At 56.4% G+C, this 25,941-nt stretch overlaps 8 protein-coding genes across 8 annotated transcripts; 4 read left to right on the top strand and 4 right to left on the bottom strand.

The window, feature by feature from the left end:
- Nucleotides 1–237: 237 nt before the first annotated feature.
- EHS24_006685 (uncharacterized protein) lies at nucleotides 238–2,331 on the bottom strand (the record flags this gene model as incomplete). Its single annotated transcript, XM_028622088.1, has 2 exons — nucleotides 238–2,145; nucleotides 2,182–2,331. The coding sequence occupies 2 exons, from the start codon at nucleotides 2,329–2,331 to the stop codon at nucleotides 238–240; spliced, it is 2,058 nt and encodes a 685-aa protein (XP_028478540.1).
- Nucleotides 2,332–4,565: 2,234 nt separating this feature from the next.
- On the top strand, nucleotides 4,566–6,467 carry EHS24_006684 (uncharacterized protein; the record flags this gene model as incomplete). The annotated part of the gene is made up of 7 exons (XM_028622087.1): nucleotides 4,566–4,749; nucleotides 4,805–5,013; nucleotides 5,052–5,212; nucleotides 5,261–5,683; nucleotides 5,725–5,852; nucleotides 5,948–6,239; nucleotides 6,287–6,467. The coding sequence occupies 7 exons, from the start codon at nucleotides 4,566–4,568 to the stop codon at nucleotides 6,465–6,467; spliced, it is 1,578 nt and encodes a 525-aa protein (XP_028478539.1).
- Nucleotides 6,468–7,271: 804 nt separating this feature from the next.
- Nucleotides 7,272–12,438, top strand: EHS24_006683 (uncharacterized protein; the record flags this gene model as incomplete). Its single annotated transcript, XM_028622086.1, has 11 exons — nucleotides 7,272–8,157; nucleotides 8,194–9,429; nucleotides 9,468–9,589; nucleotides 9,638–9,965; nucleotides 11,203–11,274; nucleotides 11,312–11,407; nucleotides 11,446–11,802; nucleotides 11,838–11,905; nucleotides 11,941–12,148; nucleotides 12,184–12,256; nucleotides 12,435–12,438. 11 exons carry the CDS (start codon nucleotides 7,272–7,274, stop codon nucleotides 12,436–12,438), a joined length of 3,450 nt encoding a protein of 1,149 aa, XP_028478538.1.
- A 559-nt stretch (nucleotides 12,439–12,997) lies between these two features.
- Nucleotides 12,998–14,683, bottom strand: EHS24_006682 (uncharacterized protein; the record flags this gene model as incomplete). The annotated part of the gene is made up of 7 exons (XM_028622085.1): nucleotides 12,998–13,068; nucleotides 13,106–13,441; nucleotides 13,493–13,737; nucleotides 13,788–13,868; nucleotides 13,916–14,084; nucleotides 14,153–14,521; nucleotides 14,620–14,683. The coding sequence occupies 7 exons, from the start codon at nucleotides 14,681–14,683 to the stop codon at nucleotides 12,998–13,000; spliced, it is 1,335 nt and encodes a 444-aa protein (XP_028478537.1).
- A 496-nt stretch (nucleotides 14,684–15,179) lies between these two features.
- EHS24_006681 (uncharacterized protein) lies at nucleotides 15,180–17,090 on the top strand (the record flags this gene model as incomplete). Its single annotated transcript, XM_028622084.1, has 8 exons — nucleotides 15,180–15,302; nucleotides 15,345–15,429; nucleotides 15,468–15,821; nucleotides 15,870–15,906; nucleotides 15,951–16,266; nucleotides 16,306–16,906; nucleotides 16,945–16,978; nucleotides 17,024–17,090. The coding sequence occupies 8 exons, from the start codon at nucleotides 15,180–15,182 to the stop codon at nucleotides 17,088–17,090; spliced, it is 1,617 nt and encodes a 538-aa protein (XP_028478536.1).
- Nucleotides 17,091–18,787: 1,697 nt separating this feature from the next.
- Nucleotides 18,788–21,022, bottom strand: EHS24_006680 (uncharacterized protein; the record flags this gene model as incomplete). Its single annotated transcript, XM_028622083.1, has 1 exon — nucleotides 18,788–21,022. One exon carries the CDS (start codon nucleotides 21,020–21,022, stop codon nucleotides 18,788–18,790), a length of 2,235 nt encoding a protein of 744 aa, XP_028478535.1.
- A 699-nt stretch (nucleotides 21,023–21,721) lies between these two features.
- Nucleotides 21,722–23,782, top strand: EHS24_006679 (uncharacterized protein; the record flags this gene model as incomplete). Its single annotated transcript, XM_028622082.1, has 6 exons — nucleotides 21,722–21,973; nucleotides 22,024–22,141; nucleotides 22,260–22,388; nucleotides 22,430–23,060; nucleotides 23,145–23,386; nucleotides 23,427–23,782. 6 exons carry the CDS (start codon nucleotides 21,722–21,724, stop codon nucleotides 23,780–23,782), a joined length of 1,728 nt encoding a protein of 575 aa, XP_028478534.1.
- Nucleotides 23,783–24,867: 1,085 nt separating this feature from the next.
- Nucleotides 24,868–25,898, bottom strand: EHS24_006678 (uncharacterized protein; the record flags this gene model as incomplete). Its single annotated transcript, XM_028622081.1, has 3 exons — nucleotides 24,868–25,374; nucleotides 25,424–25,532; nucleotides 25,582–25,898. 3 exons carry the CDS (start codon nucleotides 25,896–25,898, stop codon nucleotides 24,868–24,870), a joined length of 933 nt encoding a protein of 310 aa, XP_028478533.1.
- Between the last annotated feature and the right edge of the window lie 43 nt (nucleotides 25,899–25,941).

Genomic DNA, 25,941 nt, shown 5'->3' with positions numbered 1-25,941 from the left:
AGATTGTCAGTAAGCAGTAGAGATGACGGTCGAGAGCCAAACACACAGCCGAGAGGGGGGGGGGCGGGTGCATCACGTGATGTTGTGGGGTAACACACAGCGCCCCACGGGGCAAATGACGTCATGGCCTCTGGGGTGGCAGCTCTTAACGAGGCGGCCGCCAGTCGTTCATTGTTTCGCAGCCACAGAGCATGTCTCCTCATGACATATACATCGGCTTGTCGGCCTGGATCTAGTTCAAACTGCAGCTGCAACCTCGGAAACCACACCGTGGCTCTGCCAGCCTCCGTCGACCACCCTGGTAAGCACCTCGGTCGGGCGGGCGAGCTTGAGCAGCACCACACCGTCGCCCTTCTTCCAACTGACCGTGGCAACATTGTCCCTCCCAAGCGCAACCTTGGCGTTTACCTCGTCGCCCTCTGCGAGATCGGGCTTGGGGTCAAACTCGATCTTGCTCCAGCCCGGTGCAACAGGACGCACACCGGCGACCTCGACAGCGAACTCGTAGATCGGTACACTGCCCCAGGCATGGCAGTCGGAGCGCTCACGCACATCGTCCTCCTCCCAGGTCGTCAGGTTCTTGTCGACCATACGGCGCCAGGGAGCAAGGGCACGAGAGAACATGCTTCTGTAAAACGCTGGACCGGCGAGGGCGAACGCTCTAAAGGCGTAAAACAGCATCACGTATGAGCACTTGCCGAGTTTGGAGTCTGGTGCAAACGCGTCGCCAAGTAGGCGTGCCGCCTCAGCCCCTTGGACCGCACCGCACAGGACCGCAAACACTTGGCAGTGCTGTGAGTACAGCGTGGGTGTCGTAGGCGGCAACTTTGCCACGTCCACAGCGGCAGCGTCCGTAAAGAAGTGCCCATCGTAGCAATGCTTGCGAATCGCAGCCACGACAGCGTCTGCACGTGCCTCGTATTCGGCCACAAGACCAATACGCCCCACTTGCTGGAGTAAAGTGGACATTTGGCGGAGCGTGAACGCGTAGAGCATGCTGAAAAAGGTGTGGCGGTTGGTCACTCGGCCTGCTGTTGGCACACCCTTGTCGGGGTGGTTGTCTGTGGCGTGCCATCCGTCCACCCAGTCAACGTACTGCCAGATGTCGGGCGAGATGCCGCTGACAAGTCCCAGGTCATCGACGTGGCTTTGGAAAAACTCGAGCACACCGTCAATGCGGGGCAAAAGTGACCGCACCAGCTGGATGTCGTTGAAGTAGAGCATGTGGTCGGACACCATGAGACACCAGTAAAGCGAAAAGCCTGCAATCACTTGGGTAATGTGCGACGGATGGCGAGACTGCGTGAGGCCCTCGGCCGTGACTGAGGAGGCGAACGAGAGGATTGCTTGGCGAGCGAGACGGTCATCCCCAGACAGCAGATAATGGAAGAGACACACTGAGCGCCCGTCGCCGGCGTACTGCAGTTGCTCATAGAAGGGGCAATCGCTGTAACCGTCGTACATGCAGTTGCGCAATGTCCGCACACTAATGTCCCAAATGCGGTCACTGTACTCGCCTTGAGGTTCCTGCCACGAGGCCTTGACACCGAGAGCATAGTTTGTCTGCGTGGCCTCAAACAAGACGAGTTGCACGGGGCCCGAAGCAACGACGACCTCAAGGCGGATGAGACGAAAGGTCCGGAACCAAAAGGGCTCGTAGACGACGGCCTCTGGTCCGACCTCCAGTGTGACCTCGTCATATGGGCCAATGATCTTGCCGTGAACGCTGTCGAGTCGGTCGCCCTTGGTACGGAACCAGGGATACTCTCTCCCTTCTTTCTCGTACTCGTATCCTTCCGAGTACGTGATGCGCAGGGTGACACTCGTGGGCTCCTGTGCTGCCAGTTTCCAGCGAGTAAAGGCCGTCGAATGGCAGTCAACGGAGAAGTCGACGCGAGAGTGGGTGTTGACATCAAGAGTGATCGGCTTGCTTCGCTGCAGGAACTCGGTCCACATGTCGCTGTCGCCTGAGCCAGCGACGGCGTAGACGTTGGCCGCATGGACTGGTGACTGTTCTGGGAGGTCATACGGACGCGCACGCAGGCGCCATGGCGCGAGTTCACCGTTTACCGTTTTGAAGGCGTACGGCTTTGGTACCAGTCTGTAGTCGTCTTGAGCAGACACGGGCGATCCGCGTTCGTAGATCTGGCCAGTCAGTGCAAGGCAGGAACCGTGACTCACATTCAGGAAGGCGTCGTCGACGAGGCCGTATGGAAACTTGATGTTGTCTTCTACTCTCGCTTTCCAGCCGTCTGACAACGTCCCTAGGTCGATGCACCCGATGGTGCCGACGATGCTTAGACCGGGAAACTGCGTGCGCACAAACGGCATTCCGGCTCGAATTGTCAAGGAGAAGCGTAGCACCGTCACCGTCACTTCATTGTCGCCGATGGTGAGAAACGGGGCAATGTCGATGGTGTCATAAAGCCAAATGCTTGGGCTGGACCGTGCCGGCCCAAGAGCCACACGGTGGCCATTGACAAGCAACTTGTAACGGGTATCCGCTGTACAATGAATGGTCGTGTTGGTGGGTACAGTGTCCAGCCGAAACTTGCGTTGAAAGGTCACCAGTCGGGCGGCTGTGTCGGCTGATGCAGTGTCGGCGGCCCACGGTGTGATCCATACCCAGCTGTTGTGAAGAGCGTCAATCGTACTCTGTTCGGTCGGTGAGGTCATTGTTCAATGGTGGAATGCAGCGAGTGCACGTAGCGCTGCGTTATTGTTGTCGAGCTGTATCTGTAGCTGCGGAACCATGTACCCCCCCGCGCTGATAGCCTGTATACGCGGTGCAATGTTCATCCGCCGCCTACGCCATGCTCGTCGAAAATAGCAACGATCCGGTTTGCCGGTCCGGTGGCCACGGCTACTTCCATGTTGCGTCTCCATTCACCACCACCCACACAGTCGGATGCTTCCTGGATATACATGACGCAACAACGTAGTCCGAACGTTTCGGTTCATCTTTGCATCGTGGTTGGCGGTCTGCCAAGCGCAGGTGCGTGTACATGTCAGGTACGGAGGAATGAACAACACCGCGTCCGATGCAGAGTCGAACCCCGAATGGCAAAAGGACGATGGGTGAGACCATTTGTGATATGGATGTGTGGTGAGAGGAAACAAGGCAAATTCCGGTCCGATTCCCGGTGAGGACAGTGACATTTGAACGGTGGATTTGACATGAATCAAGACCAAATGAGCAGGTGACCGTTCGCCATGGCAGAATCTTGTACCGAAAGCAAGCCATGTGTCGAGTGTGTGCGCAGCAATGGATCAACACGCGGTGTAAGGAGGCGACCGCCGTCGCTCGGATGTCGCTACCGCCCGGCGCGGCTAACCGCCGGCCGCCACCGTTGTTCCAACCAGGGTCTGTCAGCATGATGAGGCTTTGGAGATCGTGTGGGTCCCCAGTTCTTCCATTGCATTGCACCATCCTTTTCGCGGCGCAGGCGAGAGAAATGGATACCAAAGTAGGACGCTGAAGCTTTCAACTCCACACAGTAATCAACGGGGTGGCTGACGGGCATTCAGACCGTCTCCCGACAGCTCCAATGGGCTGTGGAAGACGACACGCCCACATGGCAGCTCGGTTCTTCATCCAACGAGTGCCTGAACATGCCGTCGTCTGTGGAACAACGCACCCTGACGCGGCCAACACCGACACATCCTCTGGTGGACTGTTGTTTCCCCTCACACGACAACCACGCAGTCTTTACCATGGGCGCGCTGCTGTTGCTGGGGGCTTGGGATGCCGTTCTCGGCTGCCATGCCAAGTCTACACCGGCTGGCCTTCAATTTGGGACTGCGGCTACTGTCGTTTTCAGTGCCAAGATGATTTCCGTCTAACTTTTGAATAGGGCGACATGCATGTTCGGTTCAGGGGTGTAGGAAGACGAAAGGCTTTCCCAGGGGCCAGACATGCAAGGAAGACATGTTTGCTGGGCTCGCGTCTCCCAGGCCGTGCCAATAACCAACACAGCAGTATTGATTAGACTGCTCAGAATGGAGGCCACAGTCCTTTCGCCTTGTCCCTCCGGGTGCCGGTCCGGGGTTTGTTATGAAATCAGAGCCTCATTCGTGATCGTCAGAGCCATTGCGCTCTGCACTACGCAGACAGTGTGCTGTATCGTGGTCGCAGAAAGCCTCAACCATGCAAGACCGGCCGGCTGTCTTTCCGGTCTTAGGTAGTAGCACCGAGCATGAGTCACGAGGAGCCCCGATCTGTCGGCCCGCATATTGTAGGGCTATCTTTGCGCCGGCCCGCGGGTCCTTCGAAGCGCAGCAATCCTTGACCCGATCTATGCTTTCGCAAATGTGGGGTATCTTTGCAGCGGCTTCTCCAGTGAAGCCTTCCGGTCCGACTTGTGCCTTTCGCAAATAGCTCAACACGCAGCCCTGCGGTCTGTGCAGTCGCCAATTTGTGGGTTGTCTTTACACCGGCACTCAGGAACTGAACTTGGTGCCGTGCACGTGCCGGAAGCCAGCAGGTGGTTCAGATTGGCCATGAGATAAAGGGCAGGGCATGGGCCCCCATGGGCTAGTCGTCTTCCACTTATTCCACCTCCACAATGCCCGACGACATCACCCTTGAGAAGCCGCAGGACGATCAGGTCGAGAAGAACCCCAAGGACCATGTCGTCCTTCGTTCCAGTGCCGACGAAGTAGGTCCTTGGCGCGCGTTATCCAAGTACAAGCGCGTCGTCGCTCTTATGATGCTCGCGGCGTTCTCCGCGTCTCTTGATGGTTATCAGAGTGAGTGGGCGAGGGTTGAAAGAGTGTCAAAAGGATCCTTTTGACGCCATTACAGTCAACCTCAACGGCTCCATTGTAGCCAACAAGGGTTTTATTGCCCTCATGGCGCCAGTGGGTTCAACCGTTATCGAGGCGAAGTGGGTGTCCGCATGGGGCGGCATCCAAAGCGCTGGCCAGTGCATTGGCCAAATGTTCATCGCCATTGTCTCGGAGCGGCTGGGTCGGCGAGTCGCCTTGGGTGCCTTTTGGATCATGATGATCATCGTGAGTCTCAGCGTATGGTATATCGCTGATGCCTATAGTCTGTCGCTATTGAGTCTAGCGCCAAACACCCAGTCGACTGGCTCATTGCAAAGCTCTTTGCCGGTATCGGTGTCGGCGCGATGCAGGGAACGCTTCCGATGTATATCAGCGAACACAGCCCGACCCAGATTAGAGGTCTCCTGATTAACGCCTACTCTTTGTAAATAGAAAGAAGAAGTACGGGTGGGATTGTTGCTGACAGCTTCAGTTGGTTTGTGGTTGGTCAACTGTTGGCACCGACTGCGCTTCTTCGCCTCAATGTCACCCACCCGTACGACTGGCGCGTTGCCGTCTACACGCAGTGGGGCATGATTGGTCTCATGGGCATCATCTTTGTCTTCCTTCCCGAGTCACCATGGTGGCTTGTGTCCAAGGGAAAGCTGGACGCGGCCGAAAAGATTATGAATCGATACCGCGGACACATTGAGGGCTTCAATGTTAAGCAAGAAGTTGAGATTATGGCCGCCACAGTCGACGAGGAACGCCAGCAGGCTGTTGAACGCGGCCGCATTGGTCACCTCGCCGTCTTCAAGGGCACCAACTTGAAGCGTTTCATCATTGCTCTCTGGCCCAAGTTCATGCAAGGCTTCGTCGGTCTTACCCTCTTCAACACGTACGCAACGTACTTTTTGTGAGTTTTGGATGCCTTTTGGTCGCGCTAATGGACCGCAGCCAGCTTGCAGGCAACACAAACCCCTTCCGTGTCACAGTCATTCTTGCATGCGTTCAGTTGATCAGTGTTCTCTGCGTGTGTGCATTGACCGACACTGTTGGTCGCCGCCCGTTGACGGTTTATCCTTGTGAGTTAATTTCCCGGTGATGATATTTATTTTTAATAAAAATAAATTCCCATTAAGTCAACTGCACGTAGCCACGGTTTGACTGACACTACCAGACATGGTCACAACGCTTTCCATGTGGGCCTTCGGGGCCATCGGTACCCAGAACTACAAGTCCAAGGCGCTCGGATCGCTCCTCATCTTTTTCGGATGCCTTGCCACTTTCACTACTACGGCCGCGTCGGCAATTGGATACGCATACCTGGCCGAAATCCCAACGCAGGATCTGCGTGCACGCTCCAATGCATGGGGCCAGGTGGTCGTAAACGCCTTTGGAGTCATGCTCAATTTTACCGTGCCCATAATGCTGAAGGGTGCCCCCAACTGGGGTGTCAAGACCGGTTTCTTGTGAGTTGCTGAACAAACTACTATAGGCAAAAGCTGACCATTCACAGTTTCGGCTGCACCGGAACCATCGTCTGTACCATTGGATGGTTCATTCTTCCCGAAGTTGCTCGTCGTACCCCAGCTGAAATTGATGAGATGTTCGAGGCTGGCATCTCGCCTCGCCAATTCGCCAAATACGAGACAGAAATTGAGAGGGAGCTCAAGGTGCAGGAGGGCCACCAGGTTTAGGTGCAACGGGAGTAGGTGTTTCTTTGAACACGGCCACTAGGCATGCCTTTAGTCGACGATGTATGGGACTGCCAGTTACGTATTGGTCAACAGTAGTGGTTGGGTGATGGGTCGTTGTAGTTACGTCTGAACAGTGCTCTGGAATTTAATGTCCGCACGTCCCAGATGCGTTGGCTGACTCGCCTCAAGGCTCCCATCAGGAGGCCTGGACAATAAACCCGCACTTGTTCTGCACGGTTGTTCAGGTCTGCGTTGGATAATCTGACATTGCCCGCCCTCATTTCCAATTCGTGTGCGTTTGCGCGACCCGGATGATGCTCTGGCGCTGTCTGTCCCACAGCTGGGCTCGAAACGCTTATCTCGGCCGTGAAGTGAAGTGCAGCACAGACGCCGTGGGGCACTCCGGCGGGACTGGCGTTTCCACGATGAACACGATGAGGTCATGGTTCCATACACCACCCATGCATCTGGCCCCTACGGAGATGCACGCTTGACCACTCTGAGAAGGCCAAGAAGGCATCATTATGGCCGCGCTGGTGCGGGACCTGTGTAGTTGCCGGCCCCCGGCGGGCACCGTGGTCACGTGACACAGCGGGATGCTCGTCGACCGGTGACTGTTCGGCATTGTCCGATGGTCTCGTCTTGGCACTCGGTGTCCATCCTGGCCGTTGGCCGTGTCTCTCGGTCCATCATTTCGCCGTGCACCAGGTCGCAAAATACCCCACTTCATGCCGTGATCCCGTCGAGTACATATAGTTGGGCATGTGTTGACCCCACAGTCGCCCAACCGCCACAACCGTCGCCATGTCCTGCGCGATCTCTGCCATCACATTCGAACACTACCCCCATGGCCTTGGCGTGTCACACTCCTCCCCAAGGCTGTCTTGGTCGTTTGACGGGTCGGCCCGCGACTGGAAGCAGGCCCAATACGAGATACGCATTACCCGTTTGACGCCCACGACCTACTCCGTGTCGTCCCCCGATTCTATTCTGGTTCCTTGGCCCGCTCCTCCTTTGCAAAGCCGAGAGTCGGCGGTTGTCGAAGTCCGTGTACGCAGCTCCTCTGGTGAATGGACCGCATGGGCCACAGAACGTCTCGAAGCGGCGCTGCTGGAGCGCAACGACTGGAGCGCCAAGCTGGTCACTGCGTCCGACCAGGCGACTCGAGCACCCAAGACTGACCCGATCTCATACTTCAGTTTTGTCCTTCCAGGCGGCCCCGAAGAGTCTGTCAAGCCTGTTCGCTTGCGCACGACGTTCAAAGCACCCTCCACCTACAAGCAGGCGAGACTATATGTCACCGCTTGCGGAGTGCACTATACGTTTCTCAACGGCCAGCCTGTATCGCCCGATCTCCTCGAACCCGGATGGACAAAGTATGACACCACTCTGGCGTATCGCACCTACGATGTCACTGCACTCATCAACGGGGATACGAATATCCTTGCGAGTTGGGTGGGAGAGGGGTGGTATGCAGGCCGCCTAGGCTATTTCGAGGGCCAGCGGCACGTCTATGGTCACCGCGTCGGTCTCATTGCGCAACTCGAAGTGGATGGACAAGTGGTCGCTCGTAGCGGAAACGGGTGGCAATGGAGTTACGGCGCAATTGCGGCCGGCGAGATCTACGACGGTGAGGCATTCGACTCCCGTATCGATGATGAAGAATGGAAGACGGCCGTAACTGTTCATGGTGAGTTCCAACTGGGAGATGAGCTGACACCACTAGATTGGAAACAAGCTCAGGTGCTCGATCTCCCGACTACGACACTCGTCACGTCCGAGTCCCCTCCCATACGCCCTTATGCCCGCCTCCAGGCCAAGGAGCTCATCACGACCCCCTCGGGCAAAACCATTCTGGATCTCGCACAGAACTTTGCGGGATTTGTCCAGGTTGTCGGCCAGCCGCCTATCGAGGGCACGTTGACCTTTCGATTCGCCGAGGTGCTGGAACACGGAGAGTTGGGCACACGACCGTTAATGGGTGCTCGGGCAACAGACAGCATCATCCTCGGCGGACGGGTGCAAGGATGGACACCAAAGTTTACGTTTCATGGCTTCCGCTATGTCGAGGTATCTGGGTGGCCAGGGGTGACTCTCGAAGACATTTGTGGAGTGGCCATCTCGTCGGCGATGAACCAGACGGGCACGTTCACATGCTCGCACATGCTCCTGAACCGATTGCATGAAAACGTCGTTTGGTCAACACGGTCCAACACCATTTCCATCCCTAGTGATTGCCCGCAGCGTGCGGAGCGGCTCGGGTGGACGGGCGACATTCAGATATTCGCCCCAACCATCAATTACCTTTTCAATAGTGCAGGCTTCCTGCGCTCATGGCTGCGCGACCTTCGGGATGAACAGGAAGCCCTCGGCCATGGCAGAGTGCCGTGTGTCATTCCTCACTTGCCGCATTGGAACATTCTCAGCAAACCGCACGCCGTGTGGGGCGACGTATCGGCATTGTTGCCGAACGACTTGCACTTGTCCTTTGGGGATTCGGACATTCTCAAAGAGAGCTTCGCCTCGATGACGGACTGGCTCGATCGCGGAATCCCGCGCAATGCTGAGGGGACTTGGGACGAGACGACGTTCCAATACGCCGACTGGCTTGCCCCAGCTTCACCACCAGACCAACCATGGAACGCCCCGACTGACAGCTTCCTCGTTGCCAACGCATACCTCATTCATACGACCCGCAAGGTCGCACGAATCGCACAGGTCCTTGGGCGTCCAGAGGAGGCTGAGCGCTATGAGAAGCAGGCTACTGACCTTCTCGAAAAGTTTCATGCCAACTACGTGACCCCCAAGAGCCGCGTCTTGTCCGACACCCAAGCTGCGCTCGCCCTCATACTGCATTTCGACCTGGTCAACCCAGGTGTTGCCAATCAGCGCGATATCCTAACCCGGCGCCTTGGCGAGCTTGTTGGCAAGGATCGCTGGCAGGTATCAACGGGCTTTGCGGGTGAGTACCACTGTCTATGATGTGAGTGCTGACCACAGGCACCCCCATCATCCTAAACACCCTCGCTGAACACGGTCTGCTCCACCATGCGTATGGCATGTTGCTAGCCAAAAAGAGCCCATCGTGGCTGGCACCAGTGTTGCTCGGTGCTACAAGTGTCGTGAGTAGTCGTCGTCATAAAGACCCCACCACCTCCGGCTAATGGCAGTGGGAACGCTGGGACTCGATGTTGGCCGACAAGACCATCAACCCGGGCAGAATGACAAGCTTCAATCACTATGCGCTCGGCTCGGTTGCGTCGTTCATGCACCAGGTCGTCGGCGGCATTTCCCCGTTGGAACCTGGCTGGCGCCACATTCGTATTCGGCCTCAGCCGGGAGCGACACTCACGCACGCCCACGCCGTGTTCCTCTCGCCATATGGCAAGGTGTCTTGCTCCTGGAAGATTGTTGGCGATAGGTTCAAAGTAGACATCGAGGTGCCGCCCAACTGCACGGCAGAGCTCGTGCTACCGGGCGTCCAGGAGGTTGTTGGCAGTGGGTCGCGACAGTATGATGTCCTGTGGACACCGGACGTTCAGTGGCCCCCAACCTACGCGTTCCGGGGAGATACCATGCCCATGGACGAAAACGCATGGTGTCATTAGTGGTGCGTAAGCTGCATGGAACAAAGTCAAATGCACAAGTAGTGTCCGCTCTGCAGTTTCCCCATACAAGCACTGGAAGCTGTTGTCACCCGTGGCTGGCATCATTTTACGTTGCTGTCAGCCCAATTCGCACAGCACCTAGACCTACGGTTTTGAATGTCGCGAATGTGAGACGACGATGCAGTGCTGCCTCACCTGACTGACTTGTCCAAGCCTCTTTGCGCCCTCACTCTTATTCTGATTGCATATATGTGTATGTCACCACACGACGAGCACCGGCCACCAGGTGGGCAGTAGTTGACAAGTGGACGACATGTGCCTCATAGCAAATATGTCACTCTCAAACCGTAATCGTGCACACAGGCTCTGTGTCATTGTTGGGTGACAGTGTATGCCATGTATCCCATGCAGGGTAGCGGCCCGCAATTAAGTACAAAGCTATACAAAGTGAGCTGGTGACCGCTGTGGACGCGCGACGGTTGTTGAATCGGCAAGTTAACCCGGCCACCAAACATCCGCGGTCAAATCACGTGACTTGCATGACTTGCCCGTTCCCAGTCTCTGAGTCTGGGCACACTGTCGATCCATCCTCCTCGTAAACACTACCGCCCGTCATCACATCACCAGCTACCAGACAAGGCCCACAATGGATAGAGAACATAGAGAAGACACTCCAAAACGGCAGCAAAGGCACTTGATAGCGTGGGTACACGCCATTCGTCTTTTTCGCTTACATCGTCAGCTGCGTCGCGTGTCGGGAGATTCGAGTGCGGCTCCAACCCCCCTTCTGCCCTGCTCTAACCAAAGACCAGGTGTGTCGGCAATGAATCTCAACGCGATCCTTGCCAACGGTGCCGTAAGTATTCATGAATGGGCTGAAACTAACGGCTAAGGGCGTCTTAACCTCACCTGCGCATACCAGCGAAAACGGCGACGAACAAAGGTCTCGGGCGATCGAGACTCAGTTCCGCTTCAGGTGGACGCCACCCTGCTTCACCAGGCTGTAAGCGACAAACATGTACGTCTAGAGGATTCGTCCACTGTACAAGGCAATGTAGGCACCTTGGGATACCTCGATCCGCCGATTCTGCAGCCAGAGCCTGCAGTCGCAGCTACCAGGGCCCCAGCAGCCCATGCCTCCTCCGCCAATCCTCCGGGCGGCATTGCACCCACTGGAGTTTATGCCGACGACGACCCAAGTGAGTACTCCTCAGAAACCCAAGCTCATGAGTCCAGTTGAGATGGGGCTCCTAAGTTTTGTCGAGGCTCAGCATCTGCTGGCGCAGTACCTGCACAAACTCAATCCCTTGATTGCGCTTCTGGATCCAAAGCGTAAGTGGACATACCCAACCGGCCATCTCACCAAGCAGTACACACTCTTGAATTTATTCGCAAAACATCTTCCGCACTTCTCACAGCGGTACTCATGTGCACGGCCCAGTTCTTGCGGCGTCCGCTGTATTCGCCGCTACTCGCACACACCCGCATGATTGTCAATCGTGCAGTTTCGACAGGGTCCAACTGCAATCTGGGCATGATCCAGGCTCTCTCTCTCATGGTTGCATGGAAGGAGCCTACGGACGGCACCTCTGGGGTCAAGATGGCAATAGCCATCCGGCTCGGCTATCAGCTCGGTTTGCACATAGCCCGCACAACACCACTGCCAGACAATGAGCACGAGGCGCGAGTCATTGCCGACAGAGAACGCACTTGGTTTATGCTCTCATGTGAGTGTGTGTACACAGACGGCGCTGACAGAGAGGCGTCGACCGTATACACAGCGACGTCTTTGGCCTACCACCAACTATGCGGCTGGACGAGCTCCCAAATGTCAGTCACCGATACCGACTGACAACTGACAACAGTGCGTGCGTTGGGCCGAGGAGACAGACCGCTTCCACTGCGGCGATATGCGACATGCGTGTAGCATGAGCTCAGCGTCCACCTACCTTATGCTCATCGAGCTTCGTCGCACCTACACAAACATGCCACGCCAGACAGCATGGGCCCTGCTCAACAGCATCTACACGCAGATGGACCTGCATCTGCAACAGTGGTTCCCAGAAGATCAAAGTAAGCAAGTTTTCTAGCGTTGCTGACTCCCCAAGCTCAAGGCAAGTTTCCGCCGATCGAACAGAGCTTGCTCAAATGGTTCGACCTGAACCACCTGTTGAGGATCAAGTTTCTCATGTTGGACGTCTGTCCAGATCATCAGAGACAGCAGATCGCAGGCGACTGGCTGCAGCTGGCCGATCGGTACACAAACCAAACGGAAGTGATCTCTCAGCTCGGCTACATGCAGTACATGCAGGACACGTCAGCGACCCATCTCTCCACATTCGGTGTGGTAGGCCACAAGGTGAGCCACTCCATGGTGCTCTGCGTACTAACCCTTTCAGATGTGTGAGAGACTCTCCCGTTTGCAGCGCGAGCTATTTCTTGGCTACATACGCCGACTGTCAGCATGCTGTGACAGTACCTCCCGCATCGAGTCGGGGGAAGCTGTCATGGATCTGGTTGGTCGGTTTTTGCGCAGGCTCTTACAGCGCCTTTCGGCCGAAGAGGTCTCACATGTTACGCCGGACAACACAACCGCAGCGCCTGAAGATGCCGTTGGCGCCTTTGACCTTGTGGGTGTCAAGCTACATGGATATGCTGACGGGCAAGGATGAATTCCTGAGGCAAACTTTACCACTGCCCACGACAGGTTTGGACCAGTCGGCGTCTCTTGACGATCAATTCTGGTGAGACACAGCACCTCATTGTATCAAAACAGAGCTAACTCCACCCAGGACCATGTTATTTCCCGATCCTAACCATAATGCAATTGGAGGCGAATAACAATGCCAATAGCGACGGGTTCGCATGCATGCATGGTATAACGCCTAACGAAAACATGTAGCTGCATTATCCATTCTACTACTACTGCTGCTTTGTGGAGAGCGCGTCCTCGGACATGATCGCGACGAGCTTCTTGCGCTGGACACAGCTGTCTATTTCGTAAGCGCGGATGCCCATTGTGGTACTCACCGAAGTGCCAACTCCTTGCCACGGCATCAAGCTCGTCGTAGCTCAGTCCATCAAAGTACTGGCCATACTCCTTTGCAAGCTCTTCAGAAAGCAACAGGCCGCGAACTTGGCGCAGAACATGCTTCTTCGTCTTCCAAGTAGGAGGGTATTTCTTTTCGAGAGAAGGGGCAAACTGGTTAAACCAGTCTTCAAGAGGGCCAAAGACATGCTTGACCGGTGTCTCGTCAAATCCCCAGCCGTCGGCCGACGAGGCCTTCTTCTTGGCAAGGAACGGGGCGAGAAGTTTCAACAGCGGCGACTCGGCCGCGGGGTACACGATGCCCATGACGCCAATGTCTGAGGTCAGCGTAGACAAGGAAATTCACATACCCTTGTATGTCCACAGACTGTAGCTCGCATTGTGGCGGCGGTTGATGTCCAGCTGCAGCTTGAGGACCTGGTACCGGGCATCATTGACCGTCTCCCAATTGTCACCGTCCTTGGGGGTACTGTAGGTCGGTCCAAACTCGCTATTCCAGATGGGTGTTTTGGTCTCCAGCATAAAGTCGGCCTTGCGGCGGAAAGTGCGCTCGTGGTACTCGACTTGCTGCTGGGTGCCAGAGTACAGCTCGGGAGCAGCAGGGAAGCCATACCTGCCAATGTCAGTCTCTAAGGCGCGCATATAGACATGCTGGACACCTACACAGAGTAGTCATGGCACGAATAGACACAGTTGGGGAGAGGCTTCTTGAAATGAGAAAAGTCGTACCCAAACGAGTTTCCGCTGCTAAGGTTAGCCAAATGCGTGTCACACGCTGCACGCAGACGTACTCGAGAAAGAGAATGTGGTGAGGGTCGACTGCACGAATAGCCGCCTCGATGCGGACATAGAACGCCTGCAGACGTTCATGCTCCACGTCCGCAGGCTCGTTCATTGGGTTGTAGCCCGCAACCCAAGTGTTGTCACGAAAGTGGTCGGCCAAGATTTCCCAAAGCCAGACTGCACGATCCTGGAAATCCTTGTAGTCCCAGACTGCTTGTCAGCTCATGCCAGGAGTTTACACTTACACAACGCCTGATTGGTATTGTTGTCGCTGTGCCAATCCATGTTTTGACCTCCAGGGAGGGAATGGAGATCGATCACGGTGTAGATGCCATTGGCGGCGCAAAGGTCGACAACGCGGTCAAGATGCTTGAATCCGCTCGTCTTGAGAACGCGAGGGTTCATATCGTCCTCAAAGTGACGGTAGTTGATGGCGATACGGATGCAGTTGAAACCCATGGAAGCAAGAAACTTGGCGTCTGCCTCGGTGAAGTAGTACTCGAGAAACTTGTCAAAGAAGAAGGTGTACTTGTCGTCGCCCATGACTGCTTTCATGGCCGCACGCGCCTGGTTCTCCTGACCGGCGAAGCCATTCATAAAGTTCTCCATCAACACTGTTCGTCAGTGGCCACCGGTACGCAAAACCTACTCCATCCTCCAAGGGAAGCTCCTTTCAGCAGAATGGGCTGTCCATTGAGGGTGATGTCGCTACCTTCGACTTGGAGGTAGTGGTGGTCCCCGCCATTGCCGTTGGTGTTGCCGTTGATGTAGACCATTGTGGGCACGTGAGGAAGTTGAAAATATGTTTGGGCAGGTCCACAACACTTGCCGGCCATTATGTATAGAGGGCACTTCAAGTGCGGTTATCTGGGTGCCGTCTTGTGCCGCATCGACAGCCGATCAGTTCACATCAGCGGCTCCACAAACAGCGCATCAGCGATCCAGGTCCCGCCGCACCTCTGCCCACACTAGCAAAAGTGGGCGCCGGGATAATCTCGGCCCAATGGTTAACAGCGTGAGATCCATAGACCGCTGTTTAACGGTGTTGAGAGGTCGCTGTTCTGCCCACTGCCACTGATTACCGCTGATTACCGGCGATCGTGTCGCTGTTCTGATCGATCTGATCTCCGTGGTGCCCCAAACTCGGCGGCAATCAGCAGAGCGCCACCGGAAAGCAGAAGCCTCCGAACATCGGCAACACATTCTAGACGTGGATAAAAGCAGTCATGGGCCAGCTAGAGGCCCCACAATATCCCCTCAACTCTCCACAGTATGCCTCAATCAGTCGACGGCAAGCAGGACTTCGAGCACCGCGAACAGGATGCCATCGGGGAAGAGGCCAAGACCGAGGCCCCCGATGCAGCTGACAACCGCATTCATGTTACCGAGGAGCAGGTGAGCACCATGGCTAGTGAGCATATGGCCAACGTCCTCTAGAACCGCGCCATTCTTCGCAAGACGGACAAGCACATCCTCATCACCTTGATGGTCATTTACTTTATGCAAGCCTTGGACAAGACCAGTAAGTCATTCCGTACTCCCTCAGCTCACCATTGTAAGACCTCGGCATGATGAACCTCTTGGGCCTATCCAAGGACCTCCACCTACACGGCAATCAGTACTCGCTCGTCAGCAGTGTCATTCCGTTTGCCCAAATGGCATGGCAACCTGTATCCTCGTACTTGGTGGTTCGCCTCGACACGCGCTACTTCATGACAGCTCTCATCGTACTCTGGGGAGCCATGGCCATGGTCCTCGGGGCCGCCAATTCATACGCCTCCATCCTTGCCATTCGCTTTTTCTTAGGGTTGTTTGAGGCAGGGTGCCTACCTCTGTTCAGCGTCTTGACAGCGCAATGGTACCGCCGCTCGGAACAGCCACTGCGCGTGGCTCTGTGGTACGGAATGAACGGCAGTGAGTTGTGCTGAGAGACGTACAGGAGTGCTTGCTGACTTTATGTAGTCTGCTCCATATGTGCGGCCCTCTTCTCTTATGGATTGTGAGTTTGCCGACAGATCTCTTCGAACATGGCTAACATTTCAGCGCTCACATGTCGGACGACGCCCCGATCAGGAAGTGGCAGGGTCTTGCTCTGCTCTGCGGCGCCATTACCATCATCTCGGCGCCGCTTGTGTGGTTCCGCGTCGCGTCGACAGTGGCTAAGGCAAACTTCCTCACACCGGAAGAAAAGGAAATTGCCATCGAGCGTTTGCGCGCGAACCAGACCGGCGTTGGCTCGAACGAGTACAAGTGGTCCCACGTCTGGGAGGTTGCCTACGACCCCAAGTCGTATCTCTTCGTTGGCATTGCCCTTCTTATCAATGCCGGTGCCGCTGTGGCATCTGCTTTTGGACCCACGGTAGGATAGAGACTGCTTGGACAACACTGACCGGATAAGCTCATCAACAACATGGGATTCGACGCCTACACCAGCGCTCTACTCAACATGCCATTCGGCTTCTTGCAACTCGTTGTGATTCTCATCGCCTCATGGGCCGCCCAGAGGTTCCACTCCAAGTCTATCCCTCTTGCCATCCTCCAGATCCCTTGCCTCATCGGTTCCATCCTACTCTACACTGAGGGCATCTCGGGACACTTCCGCCAGGGAATCGGACTTTTTGGCTATTACCTCCTCGCCAGCGTTTTCGGCTGCAACCCGTTGATCATCTCGTGGCTCATGGCCAATACTGGCGGCCAGACCAAGAAGAGTGTCCTCCTCTCGCTCTACCAAATTGGCGCTGCGGCGGGCAACATTATCGGCCCGATGCTGTTCAACGCCAAGGACGCACCCTACTACATTCCCGGTCTTCGCGGCTGCATGGGCATCTTTGCCGCACAGCTCGTCCTGGTCGGCGTCACCTATCTTGTTCTTGTCTGGCTCAACCGTGTGCGCCGCCGCCAGCGCGTCGCCAATGGAAAGCCCGAGAACATCAAGGACACGTCCATGATGAACAAGTTTGAGAACTTTGACGACGACGCGGGTGTCCTCGGTCAGAATGGTGAGCTACAGCGATAACGACCTAGTGCTGATCTTTAGCCCTGGACGACCTCACCGACTTCAAGAATGACGAGTTCGTATATGTTTATTGAGCTGCGAAGGCCGTGATAAACACCAGTGTCAACGACGGAGCATCTGAAGGTAGGATTAGCGACGAAGAAGTGGTGATGTTTGGTACAAGATAGGCAGCTAGCGTTGTGCATGCAAGTGCCATGGATTTTGGAAGGTCAACTCAAGTACTTCAGTTTGCCCACTCACAGGCGGCAGATACCAGTCTCTACAGGCCGCTTGTAAATATACCCGGCCTGAACTGCGATATGTGTGGAGCAAAGGTGCAAGCTGTATGCTGAGCCGATTACGGAATGTGACAGGCAGGTGTGTACATACGGTAGCGTTTGGCTGCACGGCTCAACATCTCGAGGATATGGCCTTGAACGGACAGCCTGTAACACCGGGTAACACTCTGCCTTGGCATACATAAAGCACATGGAGTGGGCTTGGCATCGGCCATGTTCAGGAGATATCACCCATTTGGTGGCGTTTGTGGAGACACCAAAGTCGGGTGGACCGCGCACTGTTAGTCGATTCCGTTCGAGTTCGACAGGTCCGTCCAGCTAGTGGACACATGCCGTCCAGACTGATCATATGGAGACAGCGATCAAAGCACTCGTATGTCAATGCGATAGGCAACAGAGCCCTGGCCTCCTTCCCCCCTCCTTGACATCGTGGACCTAGCTCTGCTGAGGTGAGGATAGTGTTGGGGTACCTGTGTGGCATCGTTGACTACATACAGGAAAGCATCTGTCCTTAAGACGAGATCATGGCCAGCATGGTACGGCAAGCTGAGCAGAACGGGGGCCGACAACGTTCAGCGGGGGCCGGCAACGATTGAAGCTCACACTACATAGGCATCACCTTCGCCCATCTCCGCGTACTCCGCGGACAAGAAGCTTCAGGATACCCGCAGACTCACGCCGCTGTGCCTCTACCCCACATTCCCGATGGACTGGCGAACTAATTGCAGCTATTATAGTCAGCTTGGCAACTTGCTATTCCAGTCACGTATGCGTGGCCTATGTAATCACACCGTTGACCGTGTCTTCAGGGCGATCTGTACATGCAATCCGGCGCGATGGACTCTCACAAGGGCCCAGGACAGCCGAGCACCACCGACCACCGCCCAGACCAACCAACGTGTCTCAAGTCCTAGCCCCCACAAACCCCACATAGGGCCCCGCTGGTGCGTTCCTTGTGATGTCGGCACATTGGCAAGCTCTGCCGGCGAGTGAGTGGGGTACTGCGGGGGGCGAGTGTCTCGCCACGCTCCGTCATTGAAGCGTTGTGGAAGTAACGAGAGTCACAATTGCAGCCGCGGTGGTGTTGCGGCAAGATTGCCGGGGAAAAGAGACGCTTCTCGGAGAGGCCGGAGGGAAGTGCGGAGGAAACAGTCACATTGGTACCCCCCGCCATTGCAGCGATAGACCGACGTTGGACAGCCGCATCGTGTCTTCGGGGGGGTTGTCGGTGAGAGAGGGGCCCGATAGTCCATCCTTCAGATCAACAGCGGGGGGCGTCCTAAGTAGACCATCAGTTGAGTGGCCCAAGTTTGTCCCAATGGCAGAATATCCTCGGAGCCTTCCTTCAAGCGGTGTGCAGCAGTACCCAGATTGCAAGTGCCCCATTACAATCCATCATAGTGGTCACGTCCATCTATGGTAGTCTTGGTTTCCCGAGTTCTAACTAGATACACACAGCATTACGCAATTCAATTAACATTGAGCAACTCAAATAACATTGAGCAATTCAAATAACATTGAGCAATTCAAATACCATTGAGCAAACCACAGTCGCCCATCATGCAAAATGGTTTCTCTAGATAAATCTAAAATTGGAGTGTTACTGACTCGCCTCTGCCCAACTTCACATCTTGTGAAATGTCGCCGGATGTCACGGTGGTGGTAGTCCCGCCTACACTACGGACTGTCGCCTCTATAACCTTGCTCTTGTGCCACGACATGTCGACGACGAACCCACCGCGTGCGCCGATGCCTGTGGCGCGTCCCGACTGCCACGCCGTGGGCACAGCCGGGAGCAGGTCGATGGCTCCAGGACGCGAATACAGCAGCATTTCAATGACCGCAGCAGCGGTTCCAAAGTTGGAGTCGATCTGGAACAAACCGTCACCGTCGCCCTTTGACCCGTTGTACATATCAAACAGGTTGGGAGCCGTCCCGGTCGAGCCTCCGACCGAGGGCCGCAGGTTGGTGCCGATGAGCTGGTATGCCTTGTCCGCATTCTTGAGGCGGGCCCAGCATACAGCGCGCCACGCGCAGGCCCATCCAAAGTTCTCCATACCACGGTCTTCCAGAAGAAGGGTGGCACCCCTGATGAGGTCTGTTGGCGAAGCCTCTGGAGTAAGGCGATCGCCCGGGAATAGACCGATGAGGGGAGACAAGTGGCGGTGAAGCTTTTCGCCCAGGTCATCCGCATCGCTCATCCATTCTTGAAGACGACCGCTACGAGTGAGTCCTGGAAGGTGGAGACGGCGTAGTAGGCCTGCAATGGTGGTTGCATAGCTAGTCTCTTGGTCGAGAATAGTTGCAGCCGAGCAAAACTGCGTGAAGAGCGAGTAGACGAGCTCCTGTGCATATGTGATGCCATAGGCGTCTTCGGGTCCATGTTCAGCCGACCAGTCCTTGTCAGCCACGAGGACCTCGGTACCGTCATCGAGGGTGAAGGGGATGAGTCGCGTCTCCCAAAACTCGCATGCGCCGTGAATTACCGGGAAGATGCGCCTCAGATACTCGAGATCTTGCGTGTACTCCCAGTGTTCCCAGAGGTTGAGACACAGCCAAGCGTTGCCGGAAGGGTGCCACCACCATCCTTGGCCTCCGTAAATGTTTGTCGAGTACGCGACAGCCCATCCTCCAATCTTGTCCGACGAGTTGCGGAAGCGATTATTTGGGTGGTTGAAGCATTTCTGCGTCTGTGCAGTCCAGGCTGGAAGCTGAGATAGGATGTATTCGGTCAACGGGGCAAAGTTGCGCGACAGGCCACATCGGTCCGCGATCCAATAGTTCATGTTGATGTTGATGTCGTTGTGGTAGTCGCCCATCCAAGCTGGGTTGTTGCCATCAAGCCAAGGGCCCTGGAGACCGGGAGGTAGGCCGTTCCGAGAACTGCTGATGAGGAGGTAGCGTCCGAACTGGACGTATAGTGCCTCTAACTCTGGGTCTGGCTCGTCGGTGTCGCCGCGACGCACAACACGGTTGGCTGTCTCGAGCGCGCGTTGCGCATCTGTCGACCGGCCGAGTGAAAGGTGAAACCCGGAGAACTGGGAGGAGAAATCGGCCACGTGAGTCTCAAGAAGATCACCAAATGGACCTGCGGTGGTTACCGTACGCCTCGCCTTGATCACCGGGTCGACACTCGTGTCGCGATACCCCGCCGAGCCGTCGGACGAATAGTCTGTGCAGCCGCCGATGATGACAGTAACCTCAACACAGTCCGACAGAACAAGCTGGCTTCCGCTGGACGTGATGGTCCCGCTCTTGCAGTGGGCGGTCACAGCTGCCGAGTACCGGAGGTTGTTGCCGAACGCTGCAGCAAAGAAGATGGTGCCGTCCTCTGCGGAGGTGGTCTCGCCATGAGTGCCGGACAACGAGATGGTGCCCGTATAGGCTCCCTCCCCGCCGAGTCGCAGCACAATGAGATCATCCGGGTGACTCGCAAAGACCTCTCGGACGTAGAATATACCAGCATGGTTGTACCGCGCTGAGACAACGCCCCGGGACAGATCCAGGTCGCGGTGGTAATCAGTGACGTCGGTGTGGGAGGGGAGATCGATCGCGACGTGTGCCAGCTGTGTGAGAGTGCCAAAACTCGAACTGGACGGTTCATATCTGTGTTGTCCATCGTCCCCTAACAACTCATTCCCGCAGCCGTCCCAGAGGGTCGCGTCTGTGATGACGAGGAGCTCGTGGCATGGCTCGTTGCTGACGAGGGCGCCTAGTCGACCGTTGCCAATGGGAAGGGCGCGTTCGAGCATCGAGTCCCTCGTGGCCGGAGAGCTGTACCACACCCGGGTGGTGGCATTGTCGTCGACGGACGCTGTCATGGCGAAGCAGTGGGATGGAGCAAAACGTCAATGTTGCCCCGCACTCTACACGCATTGCCGAGATACACGCTGAACAGGGCGGGATCAAAAATAACCGGGGCCCGAGATAGCCCGGCCCGAGTATCGGCCCGGACAGTGAGTGTCGCCCCCCGTGTTTAGCGGCAGATGCAGCTTCGACGTCCGCATTGTCCACCGCACCATCGTCTCTCTTCAGCAAAGGAATCATCACACCCAGTGTGTCGCGCGACTCACTGTCCAGGAAGCGGCATGGCAGCTGCGGAGTAAACTCTCACAGCGGCGTCTGTGCACCGGTCGGAGGAAACCCGCCCCCCGTTTGCTCCACCATCTCGCGGGCCCCGACTTTTGACAACTTTCCACAATCTCCACCCGCTTGCACTCGCTCCCAAACCTACCCTAGCAGTACTCCACCGCGGCCCCACCCACAAAGAAGCCCCACGGAGGCGCCCATATTCCGCCAAGCAGACCTTTGTGGTCCCCACCGCGTGCCAGGAATCAGCGGGGCCCAGAAATCAGCCCGCAGCGGGGGAATGTCGGTGTGAGTCTGGAGCGCGTCGATCGGCAACCATCGCGGAGCCCATTCTCATAGCTTCATGTCAAGGGCTATATCTTCACGTGCCTCTTTCTTTTCCCAGCCCCACACTCTCCTCGACAACACATACACACGCACCCTTAGACAACATGAGCGGTGCCAATCCCGGAAACCCTTCGGGAGGAATCGGTTTCATCGACTCGGTCCAGGCTGCCGATGAGCACACCTACCAGGAAGAAGTTGTTCTGGACCAGGCCAAGGATGGAAAGCACGCTATCACACACGTTGAGGATGGCCCCGAGTTCTCCAAGGAGGAGTACGACCTCAACCAAGACATTGCAGACGCCGAGAATGTTCAGCGTGGCATGACCATCAAGGAGGCTATCAGGAACTACTATCCCGTGAGTTGTCGCGAGTCAACTCCGAAACCTCAGCTTACCAAACTCTTTAGTCCATCCTGTGGAGCTCCGTCGCCTGTTGGACGATTCTAATGGAAGGCTATGGTTCGCCCTCGGGAAGCTATTGGGTACTCGAACCATTCTTGGAGAAGTACGGATTTTGGTCAGACGGTGAGTTCAGGCAACGTTTGGGAAGGGGTGCAAACAAACCCCGAAAAATCAATTTTAAAATTCACCGATCCCACCGCCCCGTCGTCTTGGGAATGCTTTGGCTGACTCTTTTTTCCAGAGCTCCAGAAGTACTACATCCCTGCCGATTGGCAGATGGCCATTGGTGAAATGTCCTCGGTGGGCTGTATCTTTGGTGTCGTTGTTGCCTCGTGGCAGTGCGACAAGACTGGTTTCCGTTGGTCCATGAGTGAGTGCTGCCTGTCGGGGTCTGGTGCTAACACCCTGCAGTTACGAACATGATCCTTTACACTGGCTTTGTCGGCATGATGGTCTTCTCGCCCAACATCAAGGTTCTCCTCGCGTCCAACCTCTGCATGGGCTACGTTTGGGGTTCGATGTCGATGATGGCCGTGACGTACGCGTCCGAGATCACCCCTATTCAGCTCCGTTCCTACATGACTTCGTTCATCCAGCTTGTTTGGACCATTGGTGGTCTCATCGACACTACCGTCGTCAACGCGTGGCTCGTCCCGCGCCAGGACCAGGTCATTGGCTACATGCTCCCCTGGGCGCTCCAGTGGCTCTGGCCCGTTCCCCTCATTACCGGCATGCTGTTTGCCCCAGAGTCGCCCTGGTGGCTCACGCGCAAGGGACGCATTGAAGAGGCTGAAAAGGCCATCAACCGTCTCTACGCTGGCTCCGACCCCGACATTGGCCGCAAGACGGTTGCCATGATGATCCGTACCGACGAGCTGGAAAAGCAGGCCACCGCTGGCGCCCGTTTCCGTGACTGCTTCCGCGGTGTCAACTTCCGCCGCACCCAGATTGCCTGCATGGCCTTTTCGTGCCAGATCCTTTGCGGTGCCGTTCTCTCGTGGAATTCGACCTTCTTCTTCGTGCAGGCTGGTCTCCCTACCACGTGAGTCGGAAGCGTGTTTGGAGTGGTGGATCCCCAAGGCGCCGATCACTGCCACTTGCGCTGGAACGTCTGCTGACAATACAGTGCCGCCTTCCGCTTTGGTCTGGGCCAGTCTGGCATTGCCCTCGTCGGCGTGATAATCGCCTGGTTCCTCATGTCCCGCGTGGGTCGCCGCAAGATCTTCCTTTTCGGCCTCTCTGGCATGGCCTCGTGTCTCCTTGCCATGGGCTTCTGTGCCGTCGCCGTCGACCACGGCCACAAGGGCGCCCTTTGGGGCCAGGCCGCCTTCCTGCTCCTCTGGGTGGGCATTTACGGACTGACCATCGGTGCGTACTCGAGGCTGATTCAGGAACTGACTTTTACCAGGACCCGTCGCGTTCACTGTTGTTTCCGAGTGTTCGTCCACTCAGCTCCGCTCCAAGACGGTCGGACTCGGACGTCTCACCTTTGACATCCTCGCTATCCCTGCTGGTATCATCAACCCGTACATGATCAACGCGACGGCTTGGAACTGGGGAGGCAAGACCGCCTTCTTCTGGTCAGCGCCCTGCATCCTCATTTGCACGTGGTGCTACTTCTATCTGCCAGAATTCAAGGACCGCAGCTACCGTGAGATTGACATTCTCTTTGAGAATGGCGTCCCTGCACGCAAGTTCAGCACCACCGTTGTCAACGTCGACGATGACATCAAGCACATTGCCGCGGTCAACAGTGAGAAGTAATGGGGGGCAGGTTTCCGTAATAAGTGAATGCAATGCGCCCAAGGAATGCAATATTGCCCTTGAGACCAATGATCAGAGCCAGTTCGCGAGCACGGCCATGTCTGGCCATGCCTTCCCATGACTGACCCGTTCCATTTTGGTAAACAATTGGAAACAGAGATAGAAGGAAAGGAAAAGGGGGGGGAAGGAAGCGTGAGACACCGCCACAAATCGAACCGCACAGGAGGTTGTGACGCAACCGCACACCAGATCAGATTCTAACCCCCAAGGAGGACTTGTTCTGGCAGGGTACACAACTGGAGCAGGCAGAAGCCCACAGATAAATTTCCCAAGGCCACTGCAACGATGGGTGCTAGCCACGGGACCGCTGAGGTGAAAAATCCACATGGAGCAGGGCCACTAGAACTGTAAGCATGGATCTCAGGATCCGTGATACCCGTGTGCTCACCACAAGGACGCGTGCGCGCTCCGAAATCTCGGCAGCCCTCTGGGGACTGAAACGAGGGCAAGGCAGCACGAAACTTGGGCTTCGGGAAAAATACTTGCGGCAACACTATTGTGTCTGACCTGGGGTTGAGTATGTGCTCTGCACCAGTATGGCACCGCTGTTGTGCTAAAACACCATAGCGCAGACCCCACAGACTGCGCTGGATCGTTAGGTTTGACGGTTTGAACTACCGGGGTCACGTAACTCCCACCCCGCAGAAGATTGTCTGACATGCTGCCTTCCAGCAAGCAGTCCTAAACCCTGGTCCAATCTCTCCACCCACCGTGTTGCCTCGAGGCTCACCATCAACGCGCCTTTGTTCAATGCTGCCTGCCTGCAAATGAGAAAGCGATTTTCTTCGCCTGCCACCACCCGCACGTCGCTCGGGAATGGCGGCTTCTTGATCCCCTCCAACTCAGCAAGTTTCACTGACGCTGGGGAACAATCTAAGGGCCACTCGGCCATAGATTCCTTCCAGACGCGGCGACGACCATCAATGGACGAAGTACATACACAGATAATATGAACAACATTGAAACCGGCAGTGCTTATACCATGCGGAGGCACTTCATGGCAAGCGAGGAGGCGGTGTAGGAACCTAGCCAAGGTCGGGGAGCGGTGTGCGAGTCGGAGCCGATGACACAGTCGGGGCGGAGGGAGTCGGAGGAATGGCGGCGTCCAGCTGAGCTCCAGAAAGGGGGTCGCACTGCAGGGTTGCGTGCTCAAAGTCGTCGTAGAAGGCATCCTGCTCAGCGCGGTACGCGTCCTTCAGCTTGAGGGCGGCGTGGAGCCCACTGGCGGCGTACACGGCCCCCTCCTCCACGGGCTGCCACGGGGCCGGCACGTCCGCGCTGGCGGGGACTGTGACAAGGCGCTCCTCTGCGCCGGGGACGTCGATGACTTCGACGTATGAGTGCTGGGCGTACGTTGCGGCGAAGCGGCCGAGCACACTGGTCGGGAACGGGATGTACCCCTCTGGGCGCCGCGGCGGGCGCGCGACCAGGTCCCATTCGTCACCACACACATCGAGCGCGTCTCGCACGAACCAATACACTTCTTCGAACGTGGGGGCCGGACGTTCACGACCTGGAGTTTTCTTCAGCGTCTTGCATGCCTGGCCGTCAGCTATCCGGGTAGGGGAATGGTGAATTTACTGTGTCGTACACGCTCTCAACCAGGTCGTCGGTCCACGTCGTCCACTGCAGGGCCGTCTGGCGGGTGCGGTTCTTGTCGAACACCGCGCGCATGCTGGCGTACCACATGCTGCCATGGTTAGATATGTTGTTTGCAATAGACGACACCTTGTACGTACATCTCGTGCACCTTGTCAAAGAGCGCGAGCATGAACACCGTGTCGTCGACAACGTCCACGGCAGGCGCGCGAGGCACCGCCGGTACGTACGGCGTCCCGTCGGTATCGACCTCTGCAGCGACGCCCAGCGTGCGTGACCACGACATGCTCGCCTCGGCGGCTGCCCAGCACGCCTCGTACTTGTACTCGCGCGTGTTGTACGGCGGGAACCCGAATGCCTCCAGGCTGAGCCAGTTGTTGCGCGGGAAGGCAAGGGGGGTTGCGGGCACCTCGGCCGCGCTCCGGGGGTGGAAGAACGAGCTGGTGGAAACCGCCATTTTCATGTAGAGCGGAGAGATCCAGACTGTGGTGGATGTATGC

Source organism: Apiotrichum porosum, assembly GCF_003942205.1.
Source record: "Apiotrichum porosum strain DSM 27194 chromosome Unknown scaffold_3, whole genome shotgun sequence".
NCBI classification, from domain to species: Eukaryota; Fungi; Basidiomycota; class Tremellomycetes; order Trichosporonales; family Trichosporonaceae; genus Apiotrichum; species Apiotrichum porosum.
Note: the sequence above shows the minus strand (reverse complement) of the source record. Positions and strands in the feature narration are given on the sequence as shown.